The 18,707-nt window shown below is 34.6% G+C and overlaps 2 protein-coding genes across 2 annotated transcripts in view; both read left to right on the top strand.

Annotated features, from left to right (window-relative positions):
* The window catches only part of LOC121417886 (MAM and LDL-receptor class A domain-containing protein 1-like), a 38,663-nt gene extending 26,805 nt beyond the window's left edge, over positions 1-11,858 (top strand). The window contains exons 23-32 of the mRNA XM_041611621.1: positions 1,366-1,519; positions 2,517-2,628; positions 5,106-5,190; positions 5,595-5,660; positions 6,228-6,371; positions 7,079-7,338; positions 8,100-8,184; positions 9,676-9,822; positions 10,594-10,748; positions 11,637-11,858. Of these exons, the coding sequence (XP_041467555.1) occupies positions 1,366-1,519; positions 2,517-2,628; positions 5,106-5,190; positions 5,595-5,660; positions 6,228-6,371; positions 7,079-7,338; positions 8,100-8,184; positions 9,676-9,822; positions 10,594-10,748; positions 11,637-11,858 (1,430 nt within the window). The remainder of the gene's footprint in view (positions 1-1,365; positions 1,520-2,516; positions 2,629-5,105; positions 5,191-5,594; positions 5,661-6,227; positions 6,372-7,078; positions 7,339-8,099; positions 8,185-9,675; positions 9,823-10,593; positions 10,749-11,636) is intronic.
* Positions 11,859-12,801: 943 nt separating this feature from the next.
* The window catches only part of LOC121417515 (MAM and LDL-receptor class A domain-containing protein 1-like), a 48,602-nt gene continuing 42,696 nt past the window's right edge, over positions 12,802-18,707 (top strand). The window contains exons 1-5 of the mRNA XM_041611237.1: positions 12,802-12,928; positions 13,564-13,838; positions 14,989-15,070; positions 16,359-16,532; positions 18,001-18,266. Of these exons, the coding sequence (XP_041467171.1) occupies positions 12,814-12,928; positions 13,564-13,838; positions 14,989-15,070; positions 16,359-16,532; positions 18,001-18,266 (912 nt within the window). The 5' untranslated portion in view covers positions 12,802-12,813. The remainder of the gene's footprint in view (positions 12,929-13,563; positions 13,839-14,988; positions 15,071-16,358; positions 16,533-18,000; positions 18,267-18,707) is intronic.

Here is an 18,707-nt window from a genome sequence, read left to right on the forward strand (position 1 = left end):
ATGAAGCGGGTAAGTTTACTGGTCCTTCATTTGATCATACAAAACAAAATGAAGCGGGTAAGTTTACTGGTCCTTCATTTGATCATACAAAACAAAATGAAGCGGGTAAGTTTACTGGTCCTTCATTTGATCATACAAAACAAAATGAAGCGGGTAAGTTTACTGGTCCTTCATTTGATCATACAAAACAAAATAAAGCTGGTAAGTTTCTATGGAGGGTTGTTTCACAAAGTGTTAAGTGTGACTCCCTACAAATACCCAACACAGGGGTGTAGCTATAATGAAGGCACATCACCAATTACTTTTCAAATATTGAAAATGAAGAAAAGAAAAAAATTAAGTATTGAGAGGAGTCTGAAAAAGCAAGATCTTGAGTGTGTAAATGTATATATTACCCCTGTCATTAATTGTGCTCTCTCTGACTTGCTGTATGAGTACAATACAAAGATTAATACAATATACAGTTATTTAGCAACAGAAAAGCTAAATGTAAAATCATGGAATTTTAAGGACCGTTATAAAGTTTGTATCGTTTTCCATCATTGATTAAAGTGCCTTCAAAATGAAGAAATTTGAAGAATATACTTGAAACCCCTGACTCCGTTAGATGTGTGGTCAATGACATCTCACTAGCATTCCAATTTTGAAATTATATTTCTATCATTGTTTTAACAGCTTTATTTTGTAAACAATCTATGCGGATATATATTACATTTTCTTTAAAGTTTAATTTAATACATAATTTGTAGTACTGTTCTGTTTTCTTTAAAAAAAATCTGTTGTAAAAAGTTTTTAGTAAAGCTTTAGAAATGAGACTTTCCATTCAATATATGATTTTTCAACCACACTCTACCATGACATCTTGATGATTGCTTGGATTCTTCAATAAAGCATTGCTATACTTCATTCTTCAGTAATTGATTTTACATACTGATAGGTATTCTATGCATTCTGATTACTTTAATCAATGATATGTCTGTTATACGATATTTGTTGGACAGCATTAAAGATGTGATTTTCCAATGAATCATCTCTCTATCACACTATTCATCATTGTGGAGCGTTGTGGCTCAGTGGATAAGTCTTCGGACTTTGAAACAGAGGGTCCAGGTGAGGTAAATGGGTACCGATAGGAAGTAATTCCTTAAAAAGCTGTGTGCGCTATGAACGCCTAGCTTAGCCGGGTAATACAGGAGCGCCTTGAGCACCTAACAAGGTGGATATGTGCGCAATATAAATACCCTATATTATTATTATTATTATTATACATCTTGATGTTTTATAATCTTTATTAGGTTATAATCTCTTTGATACAAGCGATCACACTATTCATTATACATCTTGATCTTTTATATTCTTTATAAGGTTATTATCTGCTCTTTGATACAAGTGATCCTAGAAAGCTTGGTGAGGTAGCTCATGTATCAAACGTGTTTGAGACAACAGACGAAGAGATGTCCTGTTTCATATTCTGGTTTCACATGTTTGGAAATGATGTTAGCGAACTTGAACTGATCAGGTAAGATGAGCTCCACATCATTGATGTGCTAGTTATTTTGTGCAACCTTTTGCCTTAAACGGACTCGGGGGCCATGATGACCCCCCTCAACGCTTCACGCGATATTTTCCAAAATGCAAAAAAATAGTGCCGCAAAATTTTATGACTCTTCTTTGAAGTCTTGCTCATCTTTTTATACCAAATTTATGACATACATGTATAGCATCGCGGCATCAAGAGATATTTAACAAGACAATGTCATGCCGAAAATTACTCATTTTTATACTTTGTGTACAAAGTCTATGGGTGATGAAATTCATAAAATGGTAATTATTTTTAGTTGTAATTGGTCTGCTTATTAATTTAATGTTTCATTTCGTTTTTTTAAATGGTCTGTATTATTTTCCACTAAAAAACAATGAAAAATAAAAAGATGAAAAGATAAAATCAAAGAAATACATAAAGAATAATTTGGCTTTTCGCGACTTTTCTTTGTGGAAACCTTTGAATTAGCTTACAAAGATGACCTCTACAAGAAAAGAAGAAAATTTAAAATGAAATTGGGTGTTAAATATGCAAATATGTTGTTCATGAATAAATGTGCATATTTTATTCATAATAAATAAAAAAAATTCAATTTTTTTTATACTAGCTTTTATGTGGTAAAGAATGTGCATGCCAAATTTTCACGCGATCGTGCAAACAGCGGCCAAAATCAAAAGGGTTGGCCATCATGGCCCCCCCAGTCCTCAATACATCTCAAATAGCCCAGTCCTTTCAGGATTAATCCTAAAATGTCAGGGGAAGGGCTCCCCCCCTCAACATTTATCACTATAAATCCACAGGGCAAAATGCTTTAACTATGCTGCATGTGCACTGAACTTTTTACTTTCAAGTCTCATGCAACTTTTGAAACCAAGTTTGTGATACCCGATTACTTTTTTCTAATTGTTCTTCATCTTTGTTTGCTATATCTCTTGATATCATGATAGTGTTACCATCCTAACATTTATTGCAGGGCACCCAGAGAAACACATATTGTAGAATTTGTTTGGAGATTGAGAGGACAACAAAGTATGGATCGAACAAACTGGATTCAAGGTCAGATACCATTCAAAGGGAGTAACATGGTGAGTTCACATCTCAAGGTCAGATACCATTCAAAGGGAGTAACATGGTGAGTTCACATCTCAAGGTCAGATACCATTCAAAGGGAGTAACATGGTGAGTTCAAATCTCAAGGTCAGATACCATTCAAAGGGAGTGTCATGGTGACTTCATATCTCAAGGTCATATACCATTCAAAGGGAGTAACATGGTGAGTTCACATCTCAAGGTCAGATACCATTCAAAGGGAGTGACATGGTGAGTTCACATCTCAAGGTCAGATACCATTCAAAGGGAGTGACATGGTGAGTTCACATCTCAAGGTCAGATACCATTCAAAGGGAGTAACATGGTGAGTTCACATCTCAAGGTCAGATACCATTCAAAGGGAGTAACATGGTGAGTTCACATCTCAAGGTCAGATACCATTCAAAGGGAGTAACATGGTGAGTTCACATCTCAAGGTCAGATACCATTCAAAGGGAGTAACATGGTGAGTTCACATCTCAAGGTCAGATACCATTCAAAGGGAGTAACATGGTGAGTTCACATCTCAAGGTCAGATACCATTCAAAGGGAGTAACATGGTGAGTTCACATCTCAAGGTCAGATACCATTCAAAGGGAGTAACATGGTGAGTTCACATCTCAAGGTCAGCTACCATTCAAAGGGAGTAACATGGTGAGTTCACATCTCAAGGTCAGATACCATTCAAAGGGAGTAACAAGGTGAGTTCACATCTCAAGGTCAGATACCATTCAAAGGGAGTAACATGGTGAGTTCACATCTCAAGGTCAGATACCATTCAAAGGGAGTAACATGGTGAGTTCACATCTCAAGGTCAGCTACCATTCAAAGGGAGTAACATGGTGAGTTCACATCTCAAGGTCAGCTACCATTCAAAGGGAGTGTCATGGTGAGTTCATATCTCAAGGTCATATACCATTCAAAGGGAGTAACATGGTGAGTTCACATCTCAAGGTCAGATACCATTCAAAGGGAGTAACATGGTGAGTTCACATCTCAAGGTCAGATACCATTCAAAGGGAGTAACATGGTGAGTTCACATCTCAAGGTCAGATACCATTCAAAGGGAGTAACATGGTGAGTTCACATCTCAAGGTCAGATACCATTCAAAGGGAGTAACATGGTGAGTTCACATCTCAAGGTCAGATACCATTGAAAGGGAGTAACATGGTGAGTTCACATCTCAAGGTCAGATACCATTCGAAGGGAGTAACATGGTGAGTTCACATCTCAAGGTCAGATACCATTCAAAGGGAGTGTCATGGTGAGTTCACATCTCAAGGTCATATACCATTCAAAGGGAGTAACATGGTGAGTTCACATCTCAAGGTCATATACCATTCAAAGGGAGTAACATGGTGAGTTCACATCTCAAGGTCAGATACCATTCAAAGGGAGTAACATGGTGAGTTCACATCTCAAGGTCAGATACCATTCAAAGGGAGTAACATGGTGAGTTCACATCTCAAGGTCAGATACCATTCAAAGGGAGTAACATGGTGAGTTCACATCTCAAGGTCAGATACCATTCAAAGGGAGTAACATGGTGAGTTCACATCTCAAGGTCAGATACCATTCAAAGGGAGTAACATGGTGAGTTGACATCTCAAGGTCAGATACCGTTCAAAGGGAGTAACATGGTGAGTTGACATCTCAAGGTCAGATACCATTCAAAGGGAGTAACATGGTGAGTTGACATCTCAAGGTCATATACCATTCAAAGGGAGTAACATGGTGAGTTGACATCTCAAGGTCATATACCATTCAAAGGGAGTAACATGGTGAGTTCACATCTCAAGGTCAGATACCATTCAAAGGGAGTAACATGGTGAGTTCACATCTCAAGGTCAGATACCATTCAAAGGGAGTATAACATGGTGAGTTCACATCTCAAGGTCATATACCATTCAAAGGGAGTGTCATGGTAAGTTCACATCTCAAGGTCAGATACCATTCAAAGGGAGTAACATGGTGAGTTCACATCTCAAGGTCAGATACCATTCAAAGGGAGTAACATGGTGAGTTCACATCTCAAAGCAATTGCTCAGTAATGATTTTTGTTAATCTCTCATCAGGTCCATAACAAAAATATTTGATATGGATAATCTACAAAAGAAATGATGTGATTGTGTTAATGTGTAAATTATCAGAGCTCTCATTTCTGGAAACATTGAAAGTTTAAAATCAATCTTCTTATATGATTTCATATTTATAATGTAATTTTACTGATTGTTGGGCAAATTTGGTATCTCTCTAAAATTATTATTCTTATGAAAAGACCCCCCCCTCATTTCCAGGATTTTGTGTGACAGATGCACCTCTGACTTCTGTGAAAATGAATTACTGGTACCATTAATCTAAACAACAATTTTTATTGATATTGATGTTATGACATTCCCGCTTTTTTCAGGAACCTTTTTGGACTAAAATTCTTATTCTGTTATAATTTCTCTACTTCCTCTCATATTTTAGCTAGCGTTTACTGGAACGGTTGGGCCTGGTATATATGGTGACATTGCTTTGGATGATTTTCTGTTTGTTCCAGGAGACTGTGTGGGTAAGTTCAGCCAATGGCTGGTTTTCAGAAAGGCCTTGCAAAACAACACAAAAAATAATAAATCATAATAAAGTAAACTAAGTAAAACAAAAACATAAATACAAAAACCCAAAAGAAGGGGGGTGATTAAATAAATCTGCAAGAAAATCAAAATCTTTGCATGATTTGAAATGGATTTTTAAAAAGTCACATGGTTTAGATGTAGATTTGAAATAAATTTTAGATGAATTGTGGTTCTGGTCGGTTAAACACCCAAATGGTTTCAAATTTCTTATGATAGCTGCCAACAATATTGACACTACCAACTTCTGTTTATAATGCATTTTATATGCAAAGTTTTAGGAAAATAATATACATGTAGATCCTACATGTATATTTGATTTCTATCAAATTTTCTTTTACAGTACTACCTAGAGAAGCTGATTTACTTCCACCAACTACATCACTTCCACCTACCACAACAACTCCAGGTAAGATATCAGTTATTGATGTGATTTTTTACAGTTTAACCTTCTGGGTAAAACCACTGAAATAAACTTACTGTAGTGCCCTGTTTCCTGAAGATATACTTAGGTCATTACCTAACTTTATGCTTAATTATGAGAAAGATAAAAATGTCTTAGTTCTGTTTACACTGTATGTTACAATGTAATGTTTATTTATGTTTATGCAAATTGAGCCTGTACTGATAGAGATTAGAGTCACAATATTACACTAGAGTCTGAAATGAGCCCAAGTTCAGAGCTAGGGCCATTGACCAATTTCCTGAAGTCCACTTTAACTTGGACCATGGTCTAACTCTGTGCTAAAATTACGGAAAGCCAAATATATCAATTGTTTTTACATGGCAACTATCATATTTACTGTTCCCAGACAGTAAAGACAGATTAGAGAGTCATATGAGCTGATATATTGAACCTTTATTGTTAGAGATTTATGTCACAATTGGCCATCCATAGTTACACCACAACTTTAAACCAGAGTTAAGAATTCAGGCTAGTGACTCTAATGTTTTCTTCTGGATTTCTTTTTCTCAGCTCCTAACCCTTACAGCTGTGATTTTGAATTGAATTTCTGCACCTACATACAGTCTTTGGATGATGATATGAACTGGACGAGACAAAAAGGTAGAACTAGTTCATATGATACTGGTCCTTCACAAGATCATACTACCGGTCAAGGTAAGCTTACCACTATATCTACTAGACATAAAGGTAGATCTAGTTCATATGATACCTGTCCATCACAAGATCACATTATTGGTGAAGGTAAGCATACCACTATATCTACTAGACATAAAGGTAGAACTAGTTCATATGATACTGGTCCATCACAGGATCATACTACTGGTGAAGGTGAGCTAACCATAATATATTCTTTGATGAAAGCTTAAGTTTCAAATTGTCCACAATATGAAAAACATGATAAATTTCTCAGAAAATAGGAAGAACACAAAAGTTTCTTGGAAAACACTTTTTCAGTCGGCAAGATTTGACTATTGAAAAATACAGTGGAAATCATGAGGGCTCTATTCATCTTTACAATATGACTTTCTTGCATTCTCTTTCCATCATCCTCATCTTCACTTGAGCATGATACAGCAAACACCTTGGGCCCGTCTTACAAAAAGATGCAATTGATCCAATCAATCGCAATTATGGACGGCCAGCAACGTCAACATATACAATGCATTTTGGTTCAAAAAAATTTTCCTAGATATGATGTATACTTATATATAAATTCATAGATTTCTTGAGAATTTTGTGTGTTCTCTTTTGTTTACAAAGGGCATTTTGCAAATTTCCTGTAGAAGGTTATGATATTGGGATTTCCATAGTTACAATTGATTTGATCAATTGTATCTCTTTGTATATCATTTATTTTATAGGAGCATATATCTACACAGAGGCTACTAACAAAGCACCAGGAACCATAGCCCATCTAGAATCAACTTCCATCCCTGCCTCATCAATGCCTACAGTGTGCATTGATTTCTGGTATCATATGTATGGTTCTAATATGGGTACACTCAATATCAAACCAAAGATTGGTGACGACCTGAAGGGCGCCCTCTGGACCAGATCAGGGGATCATTCTGACAGATGGTTACATGGGCAAGTTAATTATCAGTCATCCCAAGATTTTCAGGTAAGGCATACACATGTAGCCTTGTAAAAGGATGGGGGAAGGGCTTTCTAGTGCTATACAGAAATCATTCCTAATTTTTCATTCCATCTGTTTGAATTATGCATTTTCATTTGTAACCTTAATTTTGTTTATGTTTCCAAATTTATGAGAAACAATACTTTGCATTCATATGATATGAGACAGTCAAATGCCTATCACTTACCTACAAGTAGAAAAAATATTTTTTAGCAAAACTGTATTTTTCACAGGATCAAAAATCTGGAATTCTCTGAACAGAGTAATAAAAGAGGCAGCTAATCTGAACTGATTTAAATTACTTATCAAATAATTTCTTCTGAATTCTTATTGATTTAATCAAATATTTTGTGAACTTCATACTTATCCATGGTAGAGCTGATTTATTTTCAAAGTCAATATTTAATTTTGTATATAGTGTCTATACATTTGTGTTATAGTGTTTATATCTATATAGATTTATAGATTTTTGCTGATTATTTTTACTCTTCTTATATTACATTACCCTTGTATAAAATGTTGATAGGGGTCTACATTTTACAAGCTTTGCTTTTTAGTAGGCCCCTCCACTTTTTTTCATTTACGTTTAAATCCTGCATGTGTTATGCAGTTGATCCATTTTTTCATTGAAAAAATGATTTATTACGAAATGTACTTTGATGATTTGAGGAATATGAATATATCAATAAAATATATAAAATAAAAGTAAATAAATAAAAATGTAAGCATCTTTCATTTCTTTGTAGATTGTGTTTGAAGGTGTTCTGGGTGTGGATTATTACAGTGACATGGCTTTAGATGACGTCACAATATATTCTGGAAACTGTCAAGGTAGGAACAATTAATTTATTCTTTAAAAGAGAGAGTGAACTGACCAACAGTGTAGGTAGGCTCTCATTGACTGTATGTTATAAATGTGACCAACCATCCGAAAATCAACAAAAAATCACACAAAATAAATTTTGAGGATTTAGTTGAGTTTGAAGAAAAAAAACATATCCAAAGCTTTCGAATCATATATAACATTGAAAATCTATCAAAACTAATTCAACCGAGGGCATAATTGAATGCAGAAGAAGCTCTGAAACAGCTTCAAAACAGAAAATAAGGTTTGAAGTTCTGGGTTTACTCAAGGATCTGGGTGAAACTTCCAAGCAGTCTACAAAAACTGTGTTAAAGAAACTCTTGTATCTTAATTTTTTTTTCAGCTTGACAATTTCAAATTTTGACAGTTTTGGGGTGGCTGGTGGCAAATAACTAGTTTTAAAATATACCTTTTGAGATAACAATAGAACAGAAAATAAATTAGCTTTTCATTTTATTTGTATCGAAAAACTAATATGTTTTGAGAAAAAAGTACTTGATGTGTACATGTAATTATTGTTATTTCAATGTATTGAGTAGTTAATTTATATGTTAATCATTCAAGATGGAATAAATTACAAGATTTCACTTCTCACAATGTTGCATTATAAGGAACCTTGCCAGATTTGTGTAGTTTTGGATTTTGCTTATTCATATTTTGCTTTTAATATTTTCTTAAATCTGAATATGGTAGAACATGAACATTCACGTGATGAATGATAATATGTACGACATACAGATGTAAATTTAATTTTGTTGGTTCTTGATAAAAATCTGTCAGCTTTATGATAATCAGAAATGTCTCAACAACAGTTAATTTCAATCATGTTTAGTAAACATAGGGGTGTTGCAAGAAAATATTTGCAATCAATCGCAAATATTCTGTTGCAATTTTACAGTTGGTTAATCACTTTTAACTTTCGAAAATCAGATTAAACTTCTTGTTTCATAAAGCAGATTAGCAATCAATTGCAAATTTGCTATTAATTGCACGGCATATGCTTGATTTCAGGAACGAAAATAAACTTGCAATTGATCGCAAGTTTCTTGCAATGCCCCAATATTCAAACATATGCGAATTTTGTACTCAGTTTGTATATGAAATGATGTTTTTTTCGCAACTTTTGGTCTGAACATCAGAGCTAAGTAATGGTTGTAAAAAGAAAATATGCATTGCAGAAAGCTGCATTGACAGCTTTTGTCTACTGAGGTAAACAATGTAGCATTGTGATCATAGTTTCATATTTCTTTATGTTAATGTTTGATATTCAGTATGTTTTTGTGATCAATAAATGTATCTTTCAATCACATCTGTCTTATTTCAAATCTTATAGATTTTGAGGAAAATCCAAGGGCTATGCTTATTGAAGTTTTCTCACTTTCTTCCGAATCAACTTCTGGGGATTGTATTGGTATAATTATAATTATAATTATAAAGTATATTTTGTATGTTCCCAGGAGTACATGAGTGTACGTTTGAGTCTGAAGATCTATGTGGCTATGTGCAGCTTAATTCAGACAACTTTGATTGGTCTTGGGGAACTGGCTCTACTCAAACTCCCTACACTGGACCTGCCTTGGATGTTACTACAGGGACATCGACAGGTAACAGTAGAGGGCGATGTTCATAAAGCTTTTGTAGAGTCCTGCTTGTCTTACCAAATCATTGAATAATGCATTTATTCAAAGAAGGGGCACATAAGTCCATATGGGATAGATATGCTTATAAATGAGCGTATATTGTATTTAATTCATATCCTGACTTCCATCCAAAGTTCCCTAACGAATGAGGAACTGACCCAAATCTTAACTGGACATACCCAAAAATCATTCTGTTTTCTTGATATATGAACTTTCATGGACCTCAGTCGTTCTAATATTCATACACTCAATTGCAATAAGTCCCAAAATGATGGAAACTTTAGCTGATGTGGTTTTCAATGAGAAAGAAACCTCTTTGAATTGCATCTCTAACAAGTTTTCTGTTAAATTTTGCATTATCACAATTAGATAGCAATATTAACCAGCAATAATGATAGAATGATAATGATGACAATTTGTGATGAAATTATGATAATAATTATGATAATAGAAAAAAAATGATATAAATATTGTTATACAATGACAAATATGTCCATATGAAAATGCAAGACTTATTGATATTATTTTTCTCAAAGCCCAATCAATGAAAAATTCAAACTACATGTATTTTTGTAAGTGTATAACCCCATTCTCTCCGTTTTTATTTCTCTTCATGATGGAGATCTTTAGAAATTTTCATTTAAGAACTGGAAACAGACACAAATAATTTCATCAAGTTCCTACTATGTTTATTGTGATATGGAATTGTCCAATTTCTTGGATCATTTGTATTAGGTCATTATTTATACATTGATGCAAGTGAGCAAACATCAGGAGACATGGCTAGAATAATGACACCAGATCTTGACCCTTCTGATGGTAAAACTGAACTTTGTTGGAGCTTCTATTATCACATGTTTGGAGATAACATTGGTCAACTTAATATATATGTAAGTACAAATCTAATTACCATTTCATGTACATCATCCCAAAATACACATATTGACCGTCACTCTTTCCTAGAATGATCTAGACCTTTTTGCGATTGTGCTGAAATTTGGTATGCACATTCTTTACATCATGAAATACTAGCCAGTATAAAAGAAAAATCCTAAAGAATTGGTTTTTAATTCTTGTGAATATAATATCAACATTCATTTGTGAGAAACATTTGCATATGTAACACGCAATTCAACTTAGGATTTTCATTCTTTCTTCCACAAGTAATATGTGTATTTTTTTTATAGAATAGAGGTAGGCTATAAATATGTAATATTTAAGAATCAATTTACATGTATGTATATTTCATTTCATGCAGATTGTTGTCCTGATCAATATCATACAATTCTTAAGAAAATCGGGAGAAACAGGACAATGTGGGCAAAAAAACAATCATGGTCTGTCGAGAATGACTAAAGTTCTTCAATTTAAAGCATTTGAGGCAATTCTAATGTCCTGTTTACTTATATGATATATATTTTTACCTATATGATAAATATTTGTACTTATATGATAAGAACATTTGCATTTTAAACAATACGTAAATAAGTATTGAACCAAGGTCATTTTTGTGTGAACCCTTTAAAGGTTAAGGGTTCAATCCCCACCTGAAGAACCTTCAAAGTTGAATTGAAATAACTACATACCAGGCCATCTGTTTGAATCATATTCCTTGAATGCTTGATGCGCCCAATCTGGGTAGCCGTGCTAAAGCCGGGGTAATAGTATGCAGCGCTTTGAAAAAATTGAATCAAGCGCTATATAAATGTTGCATATTATTATTGTTATAATTATTTCCAGCCAGGAGGCTACATCTGACTTTATTTTTCCCCTCCCAGATTGATGGTGATGACACCCCTATTTGGAGTCTTGGTGGTACAAACCTGGGAGATGTCTGGTTCTATGATGTTTTTAATATCACCAAATTTGTGACTTACAAGTTGATTTTTGAAGGGGTCGTAGGTCAAGGGTCAGCCGGTGATATTGCCATTGATGAAATTGACTATAAAAAAGGATCTTGTGAACCAAGAGGTACATTGATCTTCAAATATTTACATTAGTTTTATCTTTGAATATTCATATTACATTATCTTTGAATAGTCATATAAAATTTATTTTGAATATTCATAATATATTCTTTTTGAATATTCATATAACATTAACTTTGAATATTAATTTTTTTTATTTTTGAATATTCACATTACATTTTTCTTTGAATAATCATTTAACATTTATTGTTGAATTTTCATACAACTTTTGTCTTTGAATATTCATATATACATCTATCTTTGAAAATATATATTACCTTTATCTTTGGATTTTCATATTTTGTTATGCTGGAGTTTGACTGTTGACTTTTTATTTTAAAAGAACTTGGCTGTTTAAATTGTATTGGGGTGAGGCCATGATGACACCCTTCTGATCCCATTTGCTGTTTGTGTGATCTTGCCTAAGTGTGTTACGCGCATTCTTTAGAACATAAACTTCAAGTTAGTATAAAAATAAATGTCCTGAAATAATAATTTGTTTTACTTTTTATGAATAGAAAATGCAAATTCATTTGTGAAAAATATTTGCATATTTAACGTCCAATTTCACTTCATATTTTGTTTTGAGATGATAACTTCTTAATCTTATTCATAGGTTTCCAGAAGAAAAAAATTGGGAAAGCTGTTTTTTTAAATATGCATTCCTTTTGATATTTAGATATATAAATCAAATGGGCCCATTCTTCTATTCTTGACACATTTTCATTGAATAAGGTTAGCGTGCAAAGTGTTATTGTATTTTCATGCCTTGAATGTTTTGTTGATTATACCTATATCACTCTTATCACTCACAGGGTTAAAAAACTGTCTATATTATCTGAAAATATCATCCTGTCTAAAAATGTTTGATGAATAAATGAATAGATAGATAAATGAATAAATAATTAGGTAAATAAATAAATAAATTAATTAATGGATGAATAATCAAATACATTTTTCAACAGGTGCCTGTGACTTTGAGAATGGAATGTGTGCTTGGCAGAACATTCCAGGAGATGATTTTGATTGGTTAAGGAATCAAGGATCTACTACAGACTCAGGAACAGGACCTAATGTTGATCATACCACTAATACTGTGGATGGTAAGTATCAAACTTTAAAGAAAGGATAATAGACTGTCTTAAAGAGCAATTATCAACATTATCTTTGTCATTAGAGACATTTCATTTTATCATTAGACATTTTTTTGTCATGGAAGTCATGTTTTTTTGTTATTTCATCATGAATGCTTTATGAATTAGTGTCAGATGAATAAATGCTTATAATGCACTTTTTGGTATCCAATAAGTTGTCTCAGAATGTGCTGCACTCAACCCAGGTGAGGTAAATGGGTACCGGTAGGAAGTAATTCCTTAAAAAGCTGTGTGCGCTATGAATTTTAAAAGTTTAAATTTGTGGTTTAAGTATGGATAGCCAATTGTTCCATAAATCACTCACAATAGAGGTAGCCAATTGTTAAATAAATCACTCACAATAAAAATTTCATATTTCAGCTCATTTGGCTCTCAAATCATTCATAATTGTCTAGGAAGTTTAAACAGATGATTATCTTCACCATCGATGAATCAGGAAAGAGCACAGTAAACACAAAACATACAACTTAATAAAATATTTGATACTTTTGGCTTCCTATACGTAAACTACAACTTTAAACCTGAGTTTAAGTTAAACCCGACTTCAGAATAAGGGCCAATGACTTAATTTCATCCATTCCTAGGTTTCTATGTCTACACGGAGTCCAGCTATCCCCAGGGATCAGGAGATGAGGCCTTTCTCTTCCTTGGTGTCCCTGATCTGACCGGTCTTCACTGCCTTCAATTCTGGTATCATATGATTGGTAATGGTATGGGGGAACTCCTGGTGTATACATCCAACTCAACTATACTAGTAGTCACTGGGAATGATCTATGGCGTATGGTTGGTAGTCAATCCCCTTCATCATATGAGTGGCTGTATGGACAGGTTACAATTGACTTTGACTATGCAAGCCAGGTAAGTCCGTATTTCTTTTGTATGTTATCGTGTAAAATGCAAAAGTGAAAGCTAAAAAAAAAAAGATAAATGATTGAGAAGTTATTCCCATAGCTGGGAGCACCTGTGAAGAGCTTTTCTCTACTTGTTTTGTTGATATTACACAAATAATTGCCTATTAGGCTAATGATGTATTGATGTGCAGGATATCTTGGAAACACTGCTGTTCTACCATTTATTCTAGGTTTATAAACGTTTTGAACTTTGCAAGGTCAGAGGTATTTTTAGTAACATGGGGACGAGAGTTCTAATCTAATATCATTTTGTATAAGGACTTTGTTGGCCCTATTTCCTTGACTTGTGGCTGAAGTAAGGGATTTTGGAGCTATACCTGATTGATGTTTAATGAGATTAGGTAATGAGCCTCTTTGAACAAGAAATTGAGGCGATTCTCCGTCCTCTTGTCTTGTAAATACTCCCATTTTATACCCCTTTCATAAACCCAATTATGCGGCTAATAGCAGCATAATTTGGTCGTAAAATCGGAGGAGGACCAGAGTTATTCGCATTATTGTGATGCTGCAATTATCCTCATAATAGCGGCATCCAGACCAGATTTTGACTTTATGAACGCATTTCCAAATAATACAGATAATTACGAGCGCCTTTTTCAGGGGGAGGCGCTCGTAAAAATAGTGAGGATTATTTTCGGAGTTTGTGAACGCAATTTTTATTGAATTATCCGCATTTTTCTTAGGCGGCTAATTGGAGGATGGGTTTATGAAAGGGTATTAGTTAACTCATCTTTGAAGATGCACTTTTATGACTCTCGTGTTCATCTATAACAAATTTTCAGTCCGTTCCTGATCATTTCCAAGGTCATCATTGATAAAAAGAGTACAACAATATAAATACAAACACATAACCTAGTCTTACTACAAGCTCAGTAATTCCAGCAGGATATGAGTTAGTACAGTTAAGTCTTTATGTGAATTGATGTTCTAAAGTTGGGATAATTGGCTAAATGAAAGCAATTTCTAAGACCAGACAATGCAAAGTAAGCAATATTTACATTTTTACAGCCATATTTTTCCTATATATAAAAAAAAATTCACAGGGAATCATGCATTGTGTTTAACCCATTTATTATTTCTTTGTCTTTGTATATTAGATTTATTTTGTTGGTATCGTTGGCTCAAGTAAATCAGACATGGCTTTAGATGATATCTTCATTGACAGTGGTGGTTGTGAAAGTAAGTACTCAAAGTACAATCCATCTTAGTAGTTGATAATAGTAATAAATTTAGTTTAAAGGTAAATTCCAGTTTTGGTAACGATATCAAAATGAGTTCGTACAGAATCAAATTAAATGACCACCAAAGTGTCTGTTTGTACGAATAAAACATATGTGCCAAAGGATTCTGGAAGAAATTGTGTAATTGCTGAGAAATCAGCAAATAAGCACAGGATTCAGGTAAAGCGTCGGGCCCCACTTATACACTGTCCCATGTGCGCATACCTGTGTTGGTGATCTTCAGTGTGAACATTTTTCAGTATAGATTTCACAAAGTTCAGTATATGTAACTGTACCAGATCTAGATCCTCGATGATATACTGACAATTAAGCCTTGTTTTACAGACTTTCTCATGAAATCAGTGTTTACTGCAGCTACTGGTATTTCTCTTTAACTGATGTCTCCATTAGCACACGGGTTATAGATCGGGGGAGGGGGGCATGGATTTTGAGCATTGGATTCAAATTATGCCCCTCCCCCCAAAAAAAGGAGAGGGTAGCATAATTTTCGCGGTTGTCAGCACTGGTATTATGATAAGGGGAGCACTGGATATTTAATATTTAGTATTTTGATATTTGAAAATATTCAAGTTCAGCTGGACTGTCCATAAATTCTAATTCAGTATTCAATTCCAGTCTTCCAATTCCACTAATACCCCAAAAATACTAATCCTAAATCCCAGACAATCCGTATGCCTAAACACCAGCCAAATTGCATTCTCTCTCACTTCCACATTCCAAGTGTGAGCCTGGCCCAGAAAAACTAGCAACTGAAATTAAAGCATCATTGAACGTAAACAGTGCATGAAGGCAAACAAACTTTTTACCAAAGGAAACAAATCTCTATTTTCCGCCCCGCTATAACTAAATTTAATTTGCACCGTAAATGTTCCTTAAATTTAGTTTGCCTCTTTCATTCAGGAAGTTTAGGAAATCTTATACAAAAAAGTGTGTTCTCTTGATATTTTTTATTTATTATGCTACTGTCCATCTGGATAGAGTAAGGCATTGAAGTCAGATCTCTTGAACTTTGCCCACTTTCTCAATAAACAATATAATTGTGCATCTTTCCTAGCTGAATTCTCCATTACTGTATATAAGATGAAATATTAGGATTAGAAGGCCGCTTGCATGAGTCCATCGGGGAAGACGTGACTCTTATTTCTAACAATGTGCCCAACTATTGTATCCTCAATAGTTCTTCTAATATTCAGACCGGATCATGTATTTTTTTTATTTGATTATAGTTCAACCGCCTCTAGCCGATCCATCAGTCGGACTCCAACCATTGTCATGTGACTTTGATGATAATAGTCTATGTAGTTGGACTCAAGACCGGACTGATGATTTTAATTGGATACTAAATAAAGGCCAGACTAGTTCATCCACCTCAGGACCTGATACTGATTACTCTGGAACAGGTAAGAGACTTTTCTATTATCAGCATGGTAATCTACCACCGTATTGGTATTTCTGTTTCCATGGTTTCCTATCATTCCACTGACCTCAGATAATGTTTGTAGGTTTGCATGGTGGTATAAGCAATCGTGAAAGATGTTTACGGTGGAGGAACTGACATAAGAAAAGTGAATAGAATTGGAGGTGAATTGGAAAGGTGAGAAAGTTGAGGTTTGAGAGTAGAGTATTCTTTTTAAAATGAGTGTTGTCTTTAAAAAGACTGTAAACCAGAAGGATAAGAAAGTTCCTGCTACCACTCTACTTGGGCGTTGTGGCGTGCGCCTGTATTCCAAGCTGTGGGGAAGTTACAAATTGATGCAGAGGTTTGAGGTTCGAGCCTTGATCACGTCTTTCGGATGGTGACGTTAAAGGTCGGTCCCAGACGTAAATAATCATACCTGATTGATACACGTCTGACAAAACTCAAATACACACACATACTTGCTGACTGAAGCCTTTTTTCTCTCATCTACTCAACCCTGCCTACTACTCAGGTTTCCTCTCCTTGTCTTTGGGTTGTAGGTTTCTCATAATAAGTATCAGTTAATATTTTCCCACTTCTTTTTTTTTTCGTCATAGAAGGGTACTTGTATGTAGGTCTGAACGATGTGATTTGTAATGGTGTATTATACCGCAATACTTATTAACGTGTGTTACCTATTGCACATTAGTTTGTGCAATATGGCATCATATTGAACAGCAAGTTTTGTACAGGAGCCTATGAGATACAGCATTTACCAGATATCAATACTGTGTGCAATCTGCTTTCATACTGCCAAGACAAATCATGCAGACCAAAATAAGCATTTTAGATGGACTACAATCTGGGAAGATAAGGATATATATAAAATATTGACAGCTCATGAGGGCATTATTAAAAATTATTAAAACTATAGGCTACTATTTTCTCCTGAGACTGAAGGACAAGGCTAATCGTGGATGGGTAATAGTTTATATTGTTGCCTGAATAAGAGAATATTTGCTGTTTGTTTTATTGCTTGGGTTTATTTTGTTCTATATAGTGATAACCTTTGAGCAGAGCTGTAGTAGAAACAATTGCCCTGCTCAAATCATGATAATCATACGTGGAGCGTTATGGCCCAGTGGATTAGTCTTTCGACTTTGAAACAGAAGGTCGTTGGTTCGAATCCCAGCCATGGCGTAATATCCTTCGGCAAGAAATTTATCCATATTGTGCCGCACTCGACCCAGGTCAGGTGAACGGGGACCCGGTAGGATTAATTCCTTGAACGCTTTAGCGCCTATTAATATGGCGGCTCAGCTACAGCCGGGTAATAATATGATACCAAGTACCAAAGCGCAGTTGAGTATATGCACATAAAAACTGTGCTATATAAATGGACATATTATTATTATGATAATTTGGTATATAAGTGATATTCGCTTCATCATCTCCAATTGATCCGCCAGGTTATTACATCTACCTAGAAGCTACCAGCCAAACTGAAGGTCAGGTGACTAGACTCCAATCACCAACAATGGTACCCTCAGGTGAAGGTATCTTCTGTCTTCAGTTCTACTATCACATGTATGGTAGTGGTATGGGAACACTCAATGTAATATTGGTTGGAGGAGGGGGATCTACAGAGATATTATTCTCTAAAGGAGGCACAGACATGGGGAACGTATGGAATGAAGCCTTTGTCAACGTTGTATCCAACGATGTTGAGTTCCACGTAAGTTTATCACCTTTGTCTTTACTTTGTTTTTAATTTAATGTTAACATCTGTATCAAGTTAATAACTATCAGAGTTTGTGGCTAGGTGGTAGAGGGCTCGCCTCATGAATCACTCATTCGCCTTTATCCTCATAGGCCCATATTCTTAAGTCAGGTTTAAACTCAGGTATAAAGTTGTGGTTTAAGGATGGCTAGCTAATTGTTACATAAATCATTAACAGTAGATATATCATATTTCAGCTCATTTGGCTCTCAAATCATTCATAATTGTCTAGGAAGCATGCATAGATTATTGTCTCCACCATTGAAGAATCAGGAAAGAGCACAATAAATATATATGAAACTTACAACTTAATGAAAATTTTGACACTTTTGGCTTTCCATAATTTTAGCACAGACTTCAGAATACGAGACATAGATTTTTAGACCGCAGTGTACT

Source organism: Lytechinus variegatus, chromosome 6 (assembly GCF_018143015.1).
Source record: "Lytechinus variegatus isolate NC3 chromosome 6, Lvar_3.0, whole genome shotgun sequence".
NCBI classification, from domain to species: domain Eukaryota; kingdom Metazoa; phylum Echinodermata; class Echinoidea; order Temnopleuroida; family Toxopneustidae; genus Lytechinus; species Lytechinus variegatus.